The sequence below is a fragment of the Nanorana parkeri genome, unplaced genomic scaffold, assembly GCF_000935625.1.
Source record: "Nanorana parkeri isolate BGI_ZX_2015 unplaced genomic scaffold, ASM93562v1 scaffold219, whole genome shotgun sequence".
NCBI lineage: Eukaryota > Metazoa > Chordata > Amphibia > Anura > Dicroglossidae > Nanorana > Nanorana parkeri.
The window spans coordinates 1141819-1161816 of record NW_017306487.1 but is presented as its reverse complement, the minus strand read 5'-3'; the positions used below and the strand labels follow the sequence as shown (position 1 = coordinate 1161816).

At 40.0% G+C, this 19998-nt stretch overlaps 1 protein-coding gene across 1 annotated transcript in view; it reads left to right on the top strand.

The window, feature by feature from the left end:
* The first annotated feature begins 12147 nt into the window (after positions 1–12147).
* The window catches only part of LOC108786613 (transmembrane channel-like protein 2), a 74239-nt gene continuing 66388 nt past the window's right edge, over positions 12148–19998 (top strand). Inside the window, exons 1-3 of the mRNA XM_018555938.1 lie at positions 12148–12224; positions 13780–13923; positions 15880–15970. Coding sequence (XP_018411440.1) covers positions 12148–12224; positions 13780–13923; positions 15880–15970 — 312 coding nt within the window. The remainder of the gene's footprint in view (positions 12225–13779; positions 13924–15879; positions 15971–19998) is intronic.

The following is a 19998-nucleotide window of genomic DNA, read 5'->3' as shown; positions in this document are numbered from 1 at the left end:
TTTTATCTCATGAAAAGCTCAATTCACAAAGCTGTTTCCTTTTATTTGACTATTATTTTCTTGATTCCCAGTATTATATAGTTCCAATCCGTAAAAGCTCAATTCACAAAGGATCATACAACACTGTATTTAGTCTGCTCTGCAAGTAGTGTTTTACCACAACTAGTTATAACACTGACAACTTATTTTAATGGCCGCTACAATAAAATCAATGGAAACGCAAATTCACAAGGATTACCCCACAGGCTATCAGCCCTTCAAATAACACTAGATTCATTGAGGTGATAACAGTCTTAATAGGTGTCCATTGAAGAGAACACGAAAAAGGGCTGTTTAAAGTGGTAACACATCCTAAAGTAAAATGAGGTTGCCAACAGATAAATTTCCATTTTACATGGGAAAAATAATCAGTAACCTAAGCAAAATTTATATGTGTGAATTAGCGATGTTTAGAAAAAAATGATCATGAGATAAAATAAGAAGTCGAGTTAAAATAATTCAGTAATTGTAGTGTGTGATGAAAGCCTCCATTGCTATATTATTTGGAGGGAACTGCAGACCAGCCTCTTATTCCCACTGACTGTGGGTCTTGGCTGTGGAGGGGGTTCTATTGATTGGGAGACCCCTTCCTTGGTTCTCAGTCACCCCTTATGTTTAAGCCCCCTGAGCCCATTATAAGTACAGCGTGTGAATTCATCAGCACATGAGGGGTTAACTCTGTCCCTGGTTCAATTTGTGAGAAACTCTATTTTCTGGAATCAAGATGGAGACAGGTTTCCTGGCATCAGCTATTGCTGGTATTTTTTGTTGTAATTAGGTTCAGGTGATAAATCCTCACTTTGTTTAATCACCTCCAGACTGATGGACTTCAGACTGGTGCCAGGATGGAATCTATTGTTCTCCTGGAGTGAAAAGACCTTGCCATGTGTTTGTTTATTTGTTTACTTCATTTAATTTTCCCCTGGGACTTGAAATGTGTGACATACTTGTCTAGGGGGAAGGTTTTGAATTAATTCTGCCTAGTTATTAGGGGAATTGTGGGCTATATTCACTTTATTCTGGTCCCAGAGTGGAGGGAGCTTAATTCATATGGATGTACCCAGTTGGAGTACCAGGTGGTCCAGCACAATTGGTGGCAAGCGGTGGGATTTGCTTCCTATGGAGCAGTCTAAACCACCAACGTTATCCATTTCTCAGCCGTCTGAGGAGGGGTGACTCAAGGAGCGAAGCAGCCATGACCCTGGCAGTGGAGTACTAAAAATGGTTGCAGATCGTCGGTCCAGAGGGCGAAAGGGGTCTGTCTATGGAAGACTACTTTATACTCTGGCAAACTGCATGGACAGCTCTCTGGAATATTACCAAGGCAAACCAGTGCCAGATTCATCTGTTTTCAGAACAAACGGTCTGGGATCAGATGGATGGTTTTCCTAGGAGAGCAGCCTCAGGAGCATTGGGTGGCTGAATTGGACAAGTTAGTTCAGCGGGAGGTAAAGTTGGATGAATGGTATCTGGCTATGCATTGGTATGTGGAGCAAACTCAGCTGGGATTTACAATTGAATATCCAGAGGGCTACAACTTTGATGACCCTGGACTATTGTTGGACACCCTGGTGTATATGTTTGAGTTTGGGGATGATGGGGGACTTTGCCCGGGAGGACCTTTTTGCATACGGAGAAGACGTGCTTGGTTTGCAGGGGGTTCCAGAGCTAAGAGCTGTTTTGGAGTATATAGTAAAACAAGAGTGGCTACTGAAAAAGGCAGCTGCTAAGATGCATCCAGCAGAGTGTCTCAGACCCAGTGGAAACCACATCCCCAGAGAGTGTGGTTTTAATGGACTTTTCCATGAAGAATGTACAGCTTGCTGAGTCCCCAGATGAGGTGCTGGCACCTGGTACAGCCCCAGAGTTCCAGGAAACAGAGGCAGATGGCCTCACTCCCCAGCGGCAGATGAAGTTCCATGGAGAAGAGGTAGCCAACCTCTTTCCCCAGTGGCAGATGGAGTTTCAGGGAGAAGAGGTAGCTGACCTCTCTCCCCAGCGGCAGAATGAGTTCCAGGGAGAAGAGGTAGTCAACCTGTCTCCCCAGTGGCAGATGAAGTTCGAGGGAGAAGAGGTAGCAGACTTCCCTCCCAGTGGCAGAGTGAGTTACAGGGAGAAGAGTTAGCCAACCTCTCTCCCCAGCAGCAGATGGAGCATCTCGGAAAAGGTGCAGCTGACGGTTATCCCCAGCAGGTGAGTGCTTCCCAGGGAGAAGAATTATGAGTCCTTCCATCCCAGCCAGCGGCTGGAAGAGCATCAAGGAGAAGGTACAGCTGACATTTCTTCCCAGTGTGCTAGACATGTTTCAGGGAGAGAGTATCCCCAATACGTCTCCCCAGCAGCAGCCAGAGTTCCATGGAGGGGAGCTTAGCGTCCTCACTCCCCAGTGGCAGCGTGTTTACCCAGGAGATGATGTGGGTGGCATTACTCCCCTGCGGCAGAGCCAAGCAGTCCAGTTTGGATTTATGTTGCCCAACTAATGCAGGTCCAGACCAGTTGGGGGTCCGGGATCTAGTTAGTCTACCTTTGGGGGGGGGGGGAAGAAATGTGACGGAAGCCTCCATTGGCTTCTGTTTCATTTCTTTCCCTCCAAAGGTAGATGGAATACACCCTGTGATGGACCAGGCAGTCCATCACAGGGTGTATTCATAAAAAATGTGCAAAGCCATTTATCCTGCGACACTGCATGCATATTCGTTCTGTGTGAATGGGGCAAAAATGAATGTTGTTAGTATGTTTTGTTTCCAGGTTGAATGCAATTAATTTATAAGATCAGAGTAAATCAGGAACATATTGCATATTTGCTATTAGTTAGAGCTGAGGATCATAGGAAACAAGTATTCATTTCCTGTGATTATGGGCTACATTTGGTGGCCATAATGCAATATTTTCCTGTTTCGTTTTTAACTTATGATCACTTACCTGCTCAGTGCTTCTGTTTTTATCCAAGCATCGCAGCAGCGCACCATCACTCCAGCACCTTATGCTGGTGATCTGATGATCTGAGAATGTGTGCTTCTAATGCACAACTATTCCAAGAACACCCATGGCAGGCTTCTTGCTGTTTACCTTCAAAGAATATATGAAGCAATGGCAGTGTTAAGAGGTTACTCATAGTTATCAGTCAGATTAAACCTGTCTTGGAAGTGTAAATGTAATTGGAATGTATACAGCTTTGACTTCAAGAAATACACCCCTCCTGACCCTGTGTAGTGCTACATAAGGCACTAGATATAGTGGAATTCAGAAAACATATATTGGTATACATTGCGTGAACATTCTGCAGTGTTGTAGGGTTTAGCTCAGAAATGTGTTTCCCTTGTTGGCTGGATTTGTAGGTAATACTGTGGATATTCATAATTAATACAGGACAATGCATATGCTGGAAATGTCATATACCCCTATAAATCCATGTGTTGGTTTTGATTTGTTATGCAGTTAACACTGAGGTTAGCTCTGTTTCTGTTTTAAAAATAATGTCTACTTCATGCAATTATAAGGAATATTCGGCAAAGGGTGTCAGTATTAATCCAGATTAATAAAGCTGTGATAAAAAGGATAAAGCATATGTCTTTGCATCCATCTATGGAAGGCACCCTTAAAGTCCATGCTTGTGAGTATGGCTTTAATTGCTTTTGGTTGTTAAAAAAGCATTACTACACAAGGGAAGGCGCTCTCTAATTTTTCATATATTTCAAGGCATATTAAAACACACATGTAGTACAGCTCTGCAATACATGCATATTTCCCCGACTTATCCCTTCAAAGACCCTGCAAGTACAGAAAAATGCTTGTTGACCTGCCAGAAATGCACTCAGCATTTAATTTCCTATTGTGGCTGACAATGCAAAGCATTTTTATGGACTGGGTGGTGTCAGCCCTGTCCAGTGTCTTTTGCAAAACGATTCAACCACTACCACTGTCTTTAGCTCTAAAGCATTGGCACTAATTGACTCATACTCCTTGATAAAAGCTGGGAGGGCTAAATAGACCCTTTGAGATAACACAAGCAGAGACGCAGGACCTTTTTGTATTTCTGACAAGATCAACTGGTTTTTATTGTACTTAGAAAACAGATATAACAAAACAATTTCAATTTTATATTTAGCAGAACAAAAGGGAGCAAATAAGAGACATTCATTGTTAGGGTTTTACACATTTTAAGCAAAAATGTCTTACTTTTAATTTCCTTTTAACTGACCGGTTGAGCCTTTGCATTGGATACGTCTGGCAAATACTATAGACCCTACAGTAAATGTGACAGAATTGCTCACTTGTTAAGAAAAAAAAGAAAATATAATATGTCTTTGTTTTTAAAATTTCTCTTAAATTCTTTACATTTCTATCTGCAAAATAAACGAGGTAATAATATTATATGTCAGAGAAATTAATAATATACACAATTAAATCAGATTAAATTACAGATAAACTCTTTATGTTCCATATTATTACCTGAATTAATGTCCGTATTGCTGTGTTGGAAATTCCTTCTCTAGTCTGCCATCTCCCATGGTGTTCTGTCACACTGTCCTACAGTTAGGACAGTTATCTACTCAGTAGTTCATCTGCTATCTTTATGTGAGACTCGGGTCCACCCCTTATGTTTGGATTGGCTTGCTAAATGTAATTATTTTGCTAGCATTTGTATATCTTATTTGCCTATTACCTTACTGGTCTATTATTTTCAAAGTAGCTAATGATTTCCTACAGTAATCCCACACCTATTGTTCCATGTGAGTACATTACCTACTTGTCAACTAAACAAAGAGAGCCTTTTTATGCAGCCAGCAGTGTAATAGACAAAGTAACATATTTAATTGGCAACACATGCAGATATTTTGAAAGGAAGTTATATGGTTGTGGGTCAATGTTGTTTTTTTTAATCTTTTAGTATTTATGTAAAATGAATGTGTTATATATTTTTTACTATTTTTTATAAAATATGAATTTGACATTTATTGTAGAGTACCCACCACTATTGTCTCAGTAGTTAATACATTTTCTAAAGAGCAAGCACAGCAGAAACTGTTTTATTTCAGACTTTCTCTGTTTGTATATATCCCATGTACACAGCGGAAGGGGGAGTGATGGGGATGGGGCACTACTCTGACTGGTGTGTGTATATACACCATGAACACAGTGGGGATCAGGCATCATTCTGACTGATTAAATTGTGTGTATAAATTTGTGCTTGAGCTATTGAGCTCTATAAACAACAGAGCAGCTAAAATAGACACGTGAAATTGATATGATATTTCTTATTAAATGAGTAAAACCAGAAAAGGGTAGTCTGTATTAAAAGCTGTGTACCACTCAGCTTTATTTCAAACACTAGCCAGCATTTTTTGAAAAGGCCTAGTTTTCTGTTTTTTCTCATCTGACTTGGGCATTGGTCACGGTTGACAGTGTTTTACACTGTTGTTGTTACACTGTTGTGAGCAAAATCTTTCAGTTCAGATTAAGGAAACAAGGTTTGGCATAGACAATAAATGTAAAATCTAGGCACATATAAAAATACCATTTAATGTATTCATGTCTTCACTGAAAATTGTTATGTACCTAGAGTAAGTGCCTGAAACTACCTTGTCATCAGTTGCTTCTAATTCTCACAAAGTGAGATAGAGACATTAGGAGCCAGACAGACTCTGCCACAGTGCAAATGTCCAGGCAATACACATATTTACAGATGGAAAGGGCAGAGTGAGCAAAGCATAACCCAAACAGTGTGCTGATTCCTTTATCATGCAGTTAGCAATTTAGAGTGTGTCTGTGTCCAGCTGAAGTGATATATCTATGGTGGAGGTCCCAGGCCTAGCAATATTTTCTAGCAGGGGTGGCTTGATTAAGACTTGCTGCAGAAAATCAGAAATCATTTGGCAGGTAAAATGTTATATTTTGTCTATCACCAGAATAGCAAAAAAAAAGTCACAATGCAAAAAAGTTATGATGTTTATTTCTTAAAGAGCATCACCAGCCGAATATTCATAATCTGACACACTTTAGGTGGTATGTCAGAAGCCTGCTTCCCCCACTGCGCACTGTGGTTCTGCCTGTTGTGTGGTACATCCCTACTGTGTCCCCGCAGACCTCTTAATTTCTGGTGATAGAGTTGCTTTAGTTATGTATTTAGATTTTTGCCAAAAGTCCAGCTTTCAAAAAACATCATTATATACTTCTGATTTGACACTATAACACCATTGCAGCAAGCCTTCACTAAGGATTTGCAATGATTTAAAAGAGCATTGGCCAAGGTAGAAATTGTTGCCTGATTTTATTCCCTAAGGTATTTCCCTTATATAGGCAACAGGAAATATAAGTTTGAGTGTGTATCGAACATGTTTAGCAAAAATATATGGCCAGCAAGGTTATTATGATGACAGGTACCTGCACGGTGAACATGTTCCTTTCACTAGTACACTTCCCACCATATTGGAGTCAGTAATGTACAGAATATTACAAAACAGCGTAAAGGGAATGTATAGCCCAAATTCAATTATTAGTTTTATATACAATATGGAAAAGATAAAACCCCTGCCAGTATATTTTACTTTCTGTGTACCATTGGGGAAATTTCCAGAGACATAACAGGAAGTGCATCTCTAATGCTGGGCATGCTTACTTGCTTGGAAAGGCTGGTGCTGTGTCTTTTTACCAGCTACCCTATGGAGGAGAGTTGCTGTCATTCAAATTACCTATTGATGACCCACCTGAATATATTTCCGTTTCCATTCCCTGTTGCTGGCTCTGCCCAAGTTTGTTATCCTCTTGTCTACCTCTGTTTGAATCCCCAACTATTGTCTTGCCTTCCATCTGCCTTGACCTTTTCCTGGACCCTGATTCCTCTCTTGCCTGCTGCTTGCCGCCTGCCTCAACCTATTGCTGACCCAGATTACCTGAATCTATTTCCGTTTCTAGTCCCTGTTGCTGGCTCTGCCCATTTTTTTATCCTCTTGCCTGCCTCTGTTTGAATCCCCAATTATTCCCTTGCCTTCCACCTGCTTTGACCTTTTCCTGGATATTTACTACACTCTTGCCTGCCGCCTGCCCTGACCTGCCAATCCTGAAGGCCGCAACCTGGTGTTAGTTCACAGAAAAGCAGCCCAGGGGCCATTTGTGTCATCACTCTTTGCAGAGTGCCCTGGCATAGACCAAGCTGCCACTTAGACTCCCATCCTTGGGGGGAGCCAGCATCACCTGACAGATGTGTCACCTGTAACAGCTTTTATTGCTGAAATTTAAGCTGGCAATTGAGTTATTTCTTTAAAAGGCTCCTTCATTTAAAAACTGTAGAACTATTATTGATTAAACAGTAGATCTTAAATTGATTTAACACTAAACTGTACATTGATTTACCAGGAGATGCATTTGCTACTAGATAGTTTATGATGAAATATGTTTGGTTCCCATGTGTGTGCATGTTTCTCCATTCTTGCAAACTGTATTTTACACAAAGGAGAACTGTATTTAATCATTTGATTAGTAAGAAAGCTGCTTTGAGTTTGTTACTTACACATGTATTATAATTCTAAATGAACCCCCTGAGCCAATGTTATTATATTGCCCCATGGCTGTAGATCTGTGTGGCTTCACACTGTTCAACAATTTAAATCATATAAATATAGATAACCTACATAAATATTAATTTCCAAATATGTTCACCTCTTTAACATAATTATTTGTTCAATTTGATTACAGGTCTATTACAGGTTCTATTTATATTCTATGCTATGCTTATAGTCTTCATCAAGATCCCATGAGACAGGAAGACAATGCAGAAGCCCCACTGGGGGATACCCCATAACAGGAAGTGTCTGAATAATATCATGTGTGGCAGGATCACTTGGTGTTATTTCAATTTAAAGCAGCAGATTAAAAAAGACTGAACACAACTTTTCAAATAACATTAACATATTTAAGCTTTTAGGGATTGGGTTTGCATATACTTTAGGTTATGTTTGAGAATAGAACTGGATAAAGAGTTAAATATAATTATTCCATTGGACCAATGACTTTTCGGATTACACTAATCTCATCAACTGTAAGCAGGGCAGCCATCAGGGGGGTACGGTCGATACTCATGTAAGGGGCCCGGGCAGCCTTGGGGGCCCTTTAGGAGCTAGGAAGGAAGGAAGGAAAGAATGGAGGGGAGGGATGCAGCCCTGACCAGCCCACCTGAGACCCCATCAGAGCCCACCATGGACAGTCTCAGATGGGGCTGACTCTCAGGTGGGTCCTGTGTCCATTGCGTCACTAAGCCCTGCATCCAGCGCGTCACTAAGCCCTGCGTCCAGCGGCGCGCAAGGGGGGCCCAGCCTAAAGCCGTGTAAGGGGCCAAGAAATCTTTTGGTTTCCTAACATACCAGGAGGCTGAGAAAAGGAGTTGAGTTGAAAAGTTGAGAATCTTCACTCAATAAACTGTGTGAATATTCATTTCAATTATTCAACCATATGAAAAGCAATTTTTTGTTTAGCTTTTTCATCTGCACATGATAAGTGGATGGATAAATTATGTGAATATTCCTACAATTTAACTATATTAAATGAACCCAATGAGTTTCTTTAAAGCCATACAATCCATACTCTATTATTTCAAGTGTGTTGGTTAGTGTGCACTTTTTTACCATTTGTTAAAATGCCCCCCTGTAATATGCACTAAATCAATAAGATTTAGGTTTTATTAGTTTAGAACAGCAAGAACAAACGTAAATGACTGCTTATTGTTTGATTGCATTACTATACCTTTCAAATTGATCAGCCTTTTTGTGAGTTGAGTTCCAAAGCATTTTATACAGTTATTATATTTACTATAAATTGGTTCCAAGTTGATTTTTTTACGGTTAATTAAAATTATTGCTTCTGATTTCATCCATGCTGTATTTTTATTATAGACAGTAGATCATGTTGTTTTCTTTCCACTAGGGCGTTAGAAAACTCCCTGAGCTTCAACTAAAAGCCCTCAGAACAAGTTACATTTTATGCTATGATTTTTGCTGCACAATCAGTGGTGCCTCAATTCTTTTCTAGCATTCCTGCTGTGGAAAACATTTCTACAAATATTTAATCAGTTCGCGGCAAAGGCCAATTAGCCGAAATCTGCGGGAATTCATTCCTCCATCCAGAAATTACAGCACATTTGTTCTATATACTATTGCATTTCACCTCAGGGACTATTTTCCTCCAGCAGCAAACAATTGCCTATTCAATATCAAGTGGTTTTATTCTATAAGTAAAAAATAGACTTAAATTGATGTTAGATGAAAATCATTTTCAAACCATTCCCCAATTAATATGCTATACATTTAAAAGCACTAATTTGCAACTTCATCCTTCGTAAATGCTTGCTATAGTGTCAGTCCACCACTCCAGGGGTTGTTTTAGTGTGTGGTTTTAAATCCTTCCCTACTCTATCCAGATTTTTTAAAAATGTTTTGGCTAGGCATATACTGTACTTAGGTATTACTATCTCTGCTCCACACATCTGCCATATTTAAATGAAGATATCACAGAACCAACAGATCAAGAGCTGTACCAAAACTGTGCAGTGGTAACAGTTCTGCGAGTGTTAAAGCTGAACTCCAGACATAAACATTGACTTGGCCCAGTGTAAGTACCGTATATGCAGTATGTTGTATACCTGGAAGGGCCATGGGGCCCCGTGAAAACACAGTAGTAACCACAGCTACTATGGTACTTTACAGTGATTTTCTGTACAACCACTGCAATGAATGACTTCCCCTCTGCTGTTAAAACACAGTGGCTTATGTGCTCAGCACATGGGCCATTCAGCGAATGCCTAGCCTTTTTATGCATGAATACCAGGCATGGTCTGATTACATGAGGGGCGGTGAGTGAACGGCTTCTAAAGTGTTTTACTGGCCCTTCCAGTATTTTAAATATATATATTTATGTTGGGCCAAACTGGACCAATGTAAATATATGTAATATTTATACCTGGAGTTCAGCTTTAAGCTGAAACAGCAGCAATAAACAGCAACACAGCAACAGAACCTTTAAACACTTGGTGCCCCCAGAGTTCTTGTCTAGGGATGAGGCTCGGGTTTACCACCACCATGGGTTCAAAGAGAACCCTGCAGTCCTGGAAAAAACTTTGCAGTCCTGGCAAAATAATGCAGGAATTCACTAGACCAAATTCTTTGTAATCATAATGTACTGCCTGGCCTTTGATCTTAGGCCAGCTGCTTTAGAAGGGCCAATAGAGAGGGGGCTTTTGGATAAGCCAGAGCAATCACTATAAAAGGTGCGGTCATACACAATGTGCTTTAGCTGTTATAAGGAAATCATAGGGTGTTCCGCTTACAAGCTGCATAGGGAGAGATAAGTTTTGGGCTTGTAGGCACTGGCAGGTCTGTTAAACCAGATATAAACCCTTACTGAATTTCATGAAGGTAGAATGCTGTGTATCTTAGAGAATGTGGGGGTGGGAGAAAGTTTTGTTTTTGTTTTTTTTAACTTTTTTCATCTTTGTTACATCTTAATGCTGCTGATATCCTGCAGCATCGTTACAGCATACCCCTGTCCACACTTACTACAGTGATAACAGGCTGAATGTGTTTTTTCACAAGGCATATTTTTATTGTTGCTGCAATTGCTTTTTTGACAGTCCTTTTTTAAAATGCTGAAAACAGTGGACTATGCCTGAGCAATGTGCATCAGCACAACAACATATAGTTATAGGACCTTTATATCAATATCACCGGTTGTTATTTTCAAGAAAGTTAGCCATTACGTTTAAAATAAGCTTTCCAGGTGATATCATGTTAAAGCTTACTGTGTATAACATTTTACTGGTTAGGTTTACATCTACTTTAACAGACTTTGCTTAAGTTCTTAAGTTGCAGTTTGCTTAACGCTTAAGTTGAATTGCAGGGCAAGAGTATATTTTCTTATGTGTCTTGCCTGTATGCACAGATATGAGCACCCAAAATGCTTTTAAGGACCAATATCTGTCTGCAGCAACTGATTGATAGCTAGCTCTTCAACTATTAACACTTTAGCTACTTTTGTTCTGTTTATTGTGTTATTACCCTTTTTTTTTAACTGTTTTTTATAACTGTTGATTAGAAAGCATCAGACTATTGTTGCTGACAATCCATTCCAGAGCTGCCTTTTTTCACAGCACTTCATTGCATCCTTTAAAAAAAAATATGAAAACACTGTGCACCCAAATGCCATACACACTCTCATTCCAGGTGCACTGCAACCCCCTGCCGTATCCCCATGTACCCAATTTTTACAAAGTATCAGAGCTATAGTCCTTAGGCACCAGGACAGTACATAAACGTGACCAGGTAGAATAATCTAAATTGTGGAAACGCAAACAAGGCAGTTATGCTACACTAAAAAAATCAGGTGTATTATTATTTCAAAGACACTTAAGAAAAAAATGACCAGCAGCACGACTTTTGGGAGCACATTGAAGAGGGAAAAGGTTCATACACAAAGCAGGTGTTGTGCTACACTAAGAAATAAAAAAGCTTTCTGACCCAAAAAAATGATCAGTGGCCAGGTGGCAAACCAGGCCAAATTATATGGGAGCAGTCACAGGGTAAAGAGTTAGGACAATGTGGGGCTCAGATTGTCAGACTTAGGGTGGTTATAGTGTAGCTTTCTTTTGCAGTTCCAGGTAAGCAATCTCAGGCAGCACACTGGCTGCAGGGCAAGCCAGAAGCGCATAGGCTTTGACCAGTGGTCAAGCTTGGACACCCAATAGTTCATGGGAATTCTAATTTCTAAGAGAGTCTGCATCAGCCCTGGATCCAATGTCGTCAGCAATCATGTGGTTCAGGAGTTGCCTGTGAGTGCTGCGTTCAGTCAGGCCTGCACACTTTGGTTTAAGAACTCTGAGAAGTAGTGTTGAGACTGCTGCTCCTAATTCCAGGTATCAGAGAGTTATAGGCATGTTGTTCATCGGAGCAGATCCTGCCACCATCAGGAAATATGTCAAAGAAGTTGTAACATAGCACCACCTCAAAGTTCCACATTTTAGTTTCCCTCTGGCATGGTGGCAGTAGGTCCTCCATTTTACCTTTTTTGGGGGGATCTTATAGGGTGACTACCCAATAGTAGGCTCTCTCTTTGATGACCCTGATGAAGGACCTTCTGGTGGCCAGGGTTCTCCTTGATGGACTGCTCCATCGCCAGGCTCAGTACATGTGTCAGGCAAGGTACATGTGTGATTTTTCCCAGGCGAAGGGCAGGCAGCAGGTTAGTGCCATTAACCACCTTTTGGCATGAGACTGGACAGCTGCTTGCAGCTTTGGCCCAGTGTGGCTCCAGTCCCCCAAGCATACGATCTGCAACACAGCATTTAGCCTGGTATGTTGTATATGCTCTGTGTCCAGCTTGGGATATGCTAGTTCAAAGAAGTCAAAGAATAAAGCCAGTGGAGAGGAGGGGGTACATGTGACTATGGTTTCATCATGACACAAGACATGGCGGCACCACTAGATTCAGCTTTGTGCTCTTTCCTGCATAATTTAAAGCCACCAGAAGATTTACCCAGTGTGCCATAAAGGATATGTAGTGCCCCTGCCTATGCTGTATACCACATTGCTGCTGTTAGCAGTAGATACGTTAAAATAGGCCCACACTGCAGAGCTCTTTCTTTTTGCTGCCTTTATTTTAAATATGTTGGGAATTATTGGGGATACGAGGATGGGAGGGGTTTCGGAGGATGTGGGGTTGTTTACATTTTTTAAAATTTTAAGGCAATGCAGTCTGGTACTTCAAAATATGAAACTCATAATCTGTTTTACCATTGGCCAATTTGTACAAAGTTGGGAGCTTTAGCCTTTCTTTTGTAAGAGTAAAATAGCTTTTAGATCTGTTGTGGCTGCTACTTCCAACATTCATTTCAAGCCAATTACAGTTCATGTGTCACAGTCAAAACTACCTAAATGAGTTAGAATGGGGTGCTACTGCTGTATTTAAGCCAAGCTGAATGTAAAAGTAAAAAATACATTACAGATCCAAAATATGTGATCCTAAAGTATGGTGTTACTGATGCTGTCTGTGAAAATCATACTGTTTTGAAATATCACATACAGCTTAAAGTCATCTCCCAGGCATGTCATTTAAAGTATTGGCTTTGTTAAATGATCCCCATGGCCATGCCAAACTCCATGCGCTCTATTGACAATAGCTTGCCTATTAGCCTTGAAAATGGGCAGAATTTACAAGCAGGCTTCGCTCCCCATAGACTTCAATGGGATTCACTAAAAAGTTCGGGTTTCATGAATTTCAGACAGGATTTGAGAAACCCCCGTGAATCAAACTGTCACAGATTTCCTTATATCTACTCTTGCCATATGCCAGATTTACCTTATAGTATGGCCACCTCCAGGAATGCAAGGTGCGTGTTCCCCCTCTTTGCTTCATCATCACTGCTGCCATCTTCTCCTGGCCTGTGCACAAGAGTTACAACACCTTGGCACACAGCTCTTACCTGCATGTGCAGCAGCCAGCACACAATTAGGATTTTTTTTTTAGCAGAAATGGAAAGAAGTTAAATGACAGATCAGATATACAGAGTCTCTTCTACCATAAAACTAACCAACTTTTCTACTTTAGGTTTTTTGTTCCGTTTTACTGTTTTTTACGCATTGTAATGATCTTTCACTGCTGTTTGGCAAAAGTTCTACTGCAAGTATCTGAATTTTATGCAAGGCTACTTATAGTAAATGTCTTTGTTAAAGTATAATTCATCTTCACCTATTACAGTGATTCAGGTTCATCATCTGATGAAGAATCATTGACTGAAGAAGAAACTGCAAAACTCAAGGAGCAAGTGGAGGAAAAGAAGAAATTAATCTCCACTATTAGGAATAAGCCCTGGCGCATGAAGAAAAAACTTTCTGTTTTAAGGTACCACATGATGTCATTTTTTGAAATGCCATGCAGTATTGTTTGGAGCCTCATGACAGCTATTCTGTGATACACTAAAAGTCTGTTTGAAGGACAAATAACCTGTTTTTTTCCCCCGTACTTATATAAGACATTTCCCTATGGTGGTTATTAGTCCAGTTCAAGTTCTTCTGGTACTGGGATGTCAAGGTTAAGGTTGAAGGAGTTTAATATATTGCTTTAGGGGTAAGTATTTGAGAGAGTTAATGGTGAAGTGTTGGCTCTAGGTGTTAGACTAAATGTTAGAATTTAGGGCAGCAAGTTCAGTGTTTGGTATATTAAATGGATTTTAAGGGATGGTTAAATGGTCACGTAGGACTGTTATGTGGGTAAAAGGTTTGACACCTACACTATTCGCATTGTTCTGAGTTTTGGAAACCTAACACCAAAGCCACAAGAGATAGGGTCATGACCCTGAAAAAATTTGTTCAGATAGGTCAACCTATTTGGGTTTTGGTATAAGCCCCTACTTTGGAAGAATAGAAATGAGAATACAATTTTATCATTTTTTTTTCAGAGCTACCAATTGCAGCCAAACATATAGCACTCATACAGAAAAATTCCAGCGTAAAAAACAAATCGTATGAAAGTAACACCTTAAATCTGCAGCTGGACTCTGAAACCAGAGCTGGGACATGCGAGGAGCTTCTCTTACTGTCACCTAGACACAGATCAAATTTACTGCCTTAATTAAAGCCATGTAGCAATGTAATACTTTGAGACAGCTACAAGGATTTGTATGGTCTTTGAAACAAAGCTGTTTGTCTTACTCAAACAATAAAAAATGGGGTGTTGCAATATAAATAATAGAATAATATCTGAGTAGTTGGGTAAGTGCTTAGTAGCATCAATGTCAGTCACTCACAGAGCAAAGATTGGACCTGTCAAAGGTTTTTTCTTTCTCTTTCCTTTCAGTTTTCATCCTAGTGACAGGATTTTTATTTTCATTTTTTTTTGTTTTAAATGTCTGCTTTTTGTCTTATTAGAAAGGATTCCCAGAGCACAGTGTCCTAATTGTCTGACTGATATATTGAATGGAGAAATCTGATGAGGGATAAGTCACTGTGATAAGTCAATCAATCATATGTGTAAGCAGCTTTAGCTACTGAGCTCTGTAGACAAATGTTTTTTCTCCATTACAGGAGCTAGTAGAACCTGTAAACACGTAAATGTGCTAAGAGCTCCACTTCCTAGAAAAGAAGTAACCACATACAACTATTTATTCTCAGAAATATTTTTTCCATAAGTTATAATCAGGAATAAAAACGTTTGCCTGGGTTTGGTTTGCAAACAGTTTTGTGACACTTGCTTGAAGTTTGGAAACTTTGCAGTGAACCTCACTGGAGTCTGGGTGGAGGGCAAAGCTTGGTATTCAATTCTAGCCATTTGAAGGGCTTATAAGCAAGCAATTACAAAACAAAAGGTATGGGAAGTTTGGCAATTCCACGGAGGACATGTACCAATGCCAAACTTATTAAATTAGAATAAGAAAACAGAACCTCAGCTCTCTCTAACATCTCCAACACACACTGACAATATGGCTGATGCGAGCCCATCCTTTTAAAGAAAGGATTCTTGGTTATACATTCCTACAAATTATTGGCTCCACTCATTAGTGAATTAGTGGACCAGGAGCAATGGCTTTACACTGCATTTTCACTTGTCCCTTATCTCTGGTGGCAAACCTGCAAAGGTTTTGGTCAAAAGTTCATGAAACATGAACTTTGTGTATCCTAGGAATTTGCCACAAACCCTTTGTAACAGCGAACCTGAACCTCATCCTTAGGTATAATTACTACAATTGTATTTATGAATATTGAGTTAATTGCTGAAATCAATGTGGCATGTCTAATGTCTATGCTTTAGTTTGTACATTATCATGTAGGAGGTAATAACCATAAACGTTGTTTCTCCTAGGGATGGACAAAAATTTGTGGAGAAATTTGAAGGTGCTTTGGGAAAGGGAAAGGGAAAGAAATTTTATGCCTACAAAGTCATGATGTTAAAGGTATGGAAGAACCATAAATACATGCATGAAAAAAATGCCATACATTAGCTGTTAGTGTTGCCTTTAGTGTTGATCTTGGTATACACATCCCACCAACAAATAGTTTTTTTGGTGACCACTATGTAATAAAAACAATATATTATCTGAAAAACAAACATTTGCACCATAATTGCCAATTATCAATATTATAGGGGGCCTGTGTCAGCAGGTTTTTTGTTTGCATCAGACAGGATTTGCATTTTTTACAAGTCTATGGTAATGTAAAACTAATTTAAAGCTGGTCAAATGCAGGTGGTCACCTGCAGAACAAATTGTGAAAGATCGCAGAAGCATCTCAACTGATGTCAAACAAATGCCATCAACACAAACCCGAAACTTGTTGACACAGGACCTTAAAGTGTTCTAAAAGATGACAAGAATCAACATTGCTTAGGGACATAGTTTACCAAAATTATATATACTTGTTAAACACAACATAGGGCCCGTTGAGCCTTTATCCTAGGTTTCTGGTAGGTGATTGTATGTAGAAATGGCCTTCAAACTATGTGTTTATATTCAATTTATGTTACTGAAGATAAGCGTCAAAAGCACTTTCTTTTTAAGGGTATTGTAATTATTTCAGACAATAAAGTTCTCTTAATTTAACACCATATTGATTAGACACGCCTAATAAAATGGCCCAGTTAACACATTTTTACCTTGTTACAGCACAAAATGCCAGCAACGGCAATCTATCCCTTACCTCAGAAAATGGTTGTTCAGTGAGATCTCATTTACATCCAGCTGCTTATCTTTGCATAAGCATTCACAGAGCTTCACATTCTTTAAATATACATGAATCAATGGCAGGTAGTACTACTAGCATATTCACCGCTCTGGATATTGAATGACCAGACTCACAGGGAAGGTGGGTTGAAGGGGGTGTGTGGATGTTCAACACTTTGGAGGGATTTCCAGCAAGGGGTCCCTTTGCTTAACCTAGAACACCACCTTCAGTCCTGGTTGTTTAACTAACAACCAGACCAAGTGCTTGTCAGTAGCATCTCTCTTTGATATTCACCTCAGATAGTGTACAATAATACTTCTGAGGAGTAATTTGATTGTCAGTACTACAACTCATACAATTTAAATTTTTCTTTGAGCCAGTGCTGTGCTAAATGTCCTATGAGGAATTAAGAATCTGATGACCTACCAAATAAAGTACAGCATGTGTACAAAATTGATGGAGGAGGCCAATGAAGGAACACAAAAGTTCTCTGGTGGTCAATATGTTCCCTGACAACAAAATAAATAAAATAACAATTTTTAATATGATTTACTGTACTAGTACGTTTTACACCAGACCAGAACATTTTTACTTTTAAAGTCCAGCCATAGTTTTTTTTTTTTTAGACCTAGGTGTAGTAAATACTTATGATACGTTTTTATTGCTGTCCGTGGCACTGAGATTTCACTCCAGTACCTGTCCCTGTGATAACAAGACAAGAAATGAGGGGAATAGTTATCACCTCAACTGGTAGACCCAGATAGTAATAATAGCCCAATTGAGGCTCTAACCCTGCCCCATTTTCTCTTGACAGAAGGTGAGGGGAAATTTCCTAATGAGGCACAATAAAAACAAAACAAAAAGCTTGGGCTAAAGTTGAGCTTTAGCACACAATTTGGTGAAGATTTTAGAGAGAATAAAGGAATTTTGTTTTAGGGGAAAGGACCACAGAAGTAAAACTTGCACCTTTCAGAATATCAGCCAATCCGAAATGCAATGTGTTCACATATACTACTCTATACAGCATAAATTAAATGTAGTACAGCCTGAACTTTGGAAACTCAATAGAACAATTTAGAAAATGACAAGTTTATGAAGAACTAAAAATACATACCTAAGATATTCTAACTGTCAAATTGTATGTTGTTTTGCATAAATAGAAAATGCTTTCTGAGAAAGGTAGATCATTACTTGTTAATATTCTAAATTATAATGAATATAAGGCTGGGGCCATGCTTTTAAGCACTGATAAGTATAATCACAGTGTCACAGTTATTTATTCTAGAAATCCCAAGGGAAAAAAACATAAATGATAAACATCGGTTTGGTTAATGATCATGGTAAAGTATATAATGAAAAGGTGTTGTTTAAAGGGATTTTCTACTTGCACGTTTCTCAGAAAACCAGTTTGTTTAATAATTTGTTTTGGGTATCAGGGAACTTGCACGAATACGAGTATTCATGCAAATGCTTAGTATCAGCACCAATACTGGCATCGGTATCGGTGCATAACTACTAACAATATTGTCGGTATCCACCCCACTACCTGACTGACAGCTGGTTCTGCCTCTCTAGAGGCAGAGCCAGGTGTGCCTGCCCCCTCCCCTGTCCGTCTTTCCAGTCAGCGCTGGAGGAACAGAGAGGGAAGGGGTGGAATCCCTGTAGGAGAAGATTGTGTAGGAATTCTTTGCAAGGAGAAGATCATGAACTGAGTGATTAGCGGTATGTGATCACTTAGTGATTGATCTATAGAGCCGACGTGTGACAGCTGCAGTGTCGCACATCGACTCTAACATCGACTCTAACTTTTCACTCATCCATATTTCTTTTTTAATTGCTGATGATTAAACAGAATCTGTGCCTAGTCACTGTATACACTGCACATGTATGCCACAGTTCTTACCCACTAAATACTGTGCTACAAGTGACAGACTCACAGATACATAGAAAACTCCGGGACAAAGAATTTTTTTTTCATTGTTTCCATTACACATGCAGTTCTTGCACACGAAAAGATATTACTTTGTCTGTCTGAGCAGACAAAGAAGAACTTTATTAAATCCAGCAACTGTTAACACAATGAACACTTTGGTCATTGCTACGTAATGTACAATATAATGTAAAGTTTGCAAGGGTCAGGAGCAAGTAACATACAACACAACTTATATAGTGCGGCGCTAAGGGTAAGCCCCCCATTTACATCAAGAGTTCCCATCAGAGTTCCCCCTTACATCAGTCTCCAGAGTTACCCCTTTACATCAGAGTCCCTAGAGTTCTTCCTTACATCAGAGTCCCCATTCTTAGCAGAGCAGTCAGCAAGGTGGAAGCTGGGAGGAGGAGAACTGGGAAGAGGTCTGGAGGAGGAGGATTCTTCCTCTGCTGGGACAAGCACGTCATCAGTTGCTAGGAAGTGGTGATACAATGCTGCTCTTCCCTGTCCTTGCAGTCTCTGTAAGTTGTTGAACTTTCACAGACCCCCTTCAAACCATACCCTTAGCAACCTGTGGCCCTCTGGCCAGCATCCAGTACAGATCACTGATGTCACTGGTTGCCAGTAGCTGTTCGGGATGCCGGTCAAAGGTACTGTGCACCCACCCCCTCTCCCAACCCGGTAACATGCTCCTCCAACCCCCCCACCCCCATTACATGCACCCCCAATCAAACCTTCCACACGCGGCCTCAGATGGCAAAAACTGTAGGGACACCGCTGCTGGATATGCAACTGCCCATAACATAAAGTGCCCAAACAAACACCTTTATATCAATATGTTGAGGCTGATATGAGTTTTAGTGGCTGAGTTTATATCTGCTTTAACAATATATGCTTGAGTTCTTTGGACTGCGGTGCTGGGACATTTTCTTTTGTGCCCCGCCTGTGTGCACAAATTTGCATTGTTTGTAAAAGTAAATAAACAAATAAATACAAGAACAGCGTGCACTTAACTGTTCACTGCCATAGCAAGCAATTAGCAATCATCTACTTCATGGCCCTTGAACTGTGGTCAGGTGGCTTTTGAAGAGCTAACAATTGGGTTTTTCTTATGTGCTACCCCCTTTCCTAGTAAGGGTTCCCAGCAGCCTTTTGTCAGTGTGTGTGTGTGGAGAGAGACTTGGAGTACAATGGGCCAGCTAAAAGAGTGTTTTTTGCAGGTATACAGTCCTCCTAACCTGTGCTTTATACAGTACTATAAAGCTCTGCATTGCGCTAAATTATTACAGCGAATTGCTGTGTGGTGAGCTACATAGTCTACCCCCCCCCCCC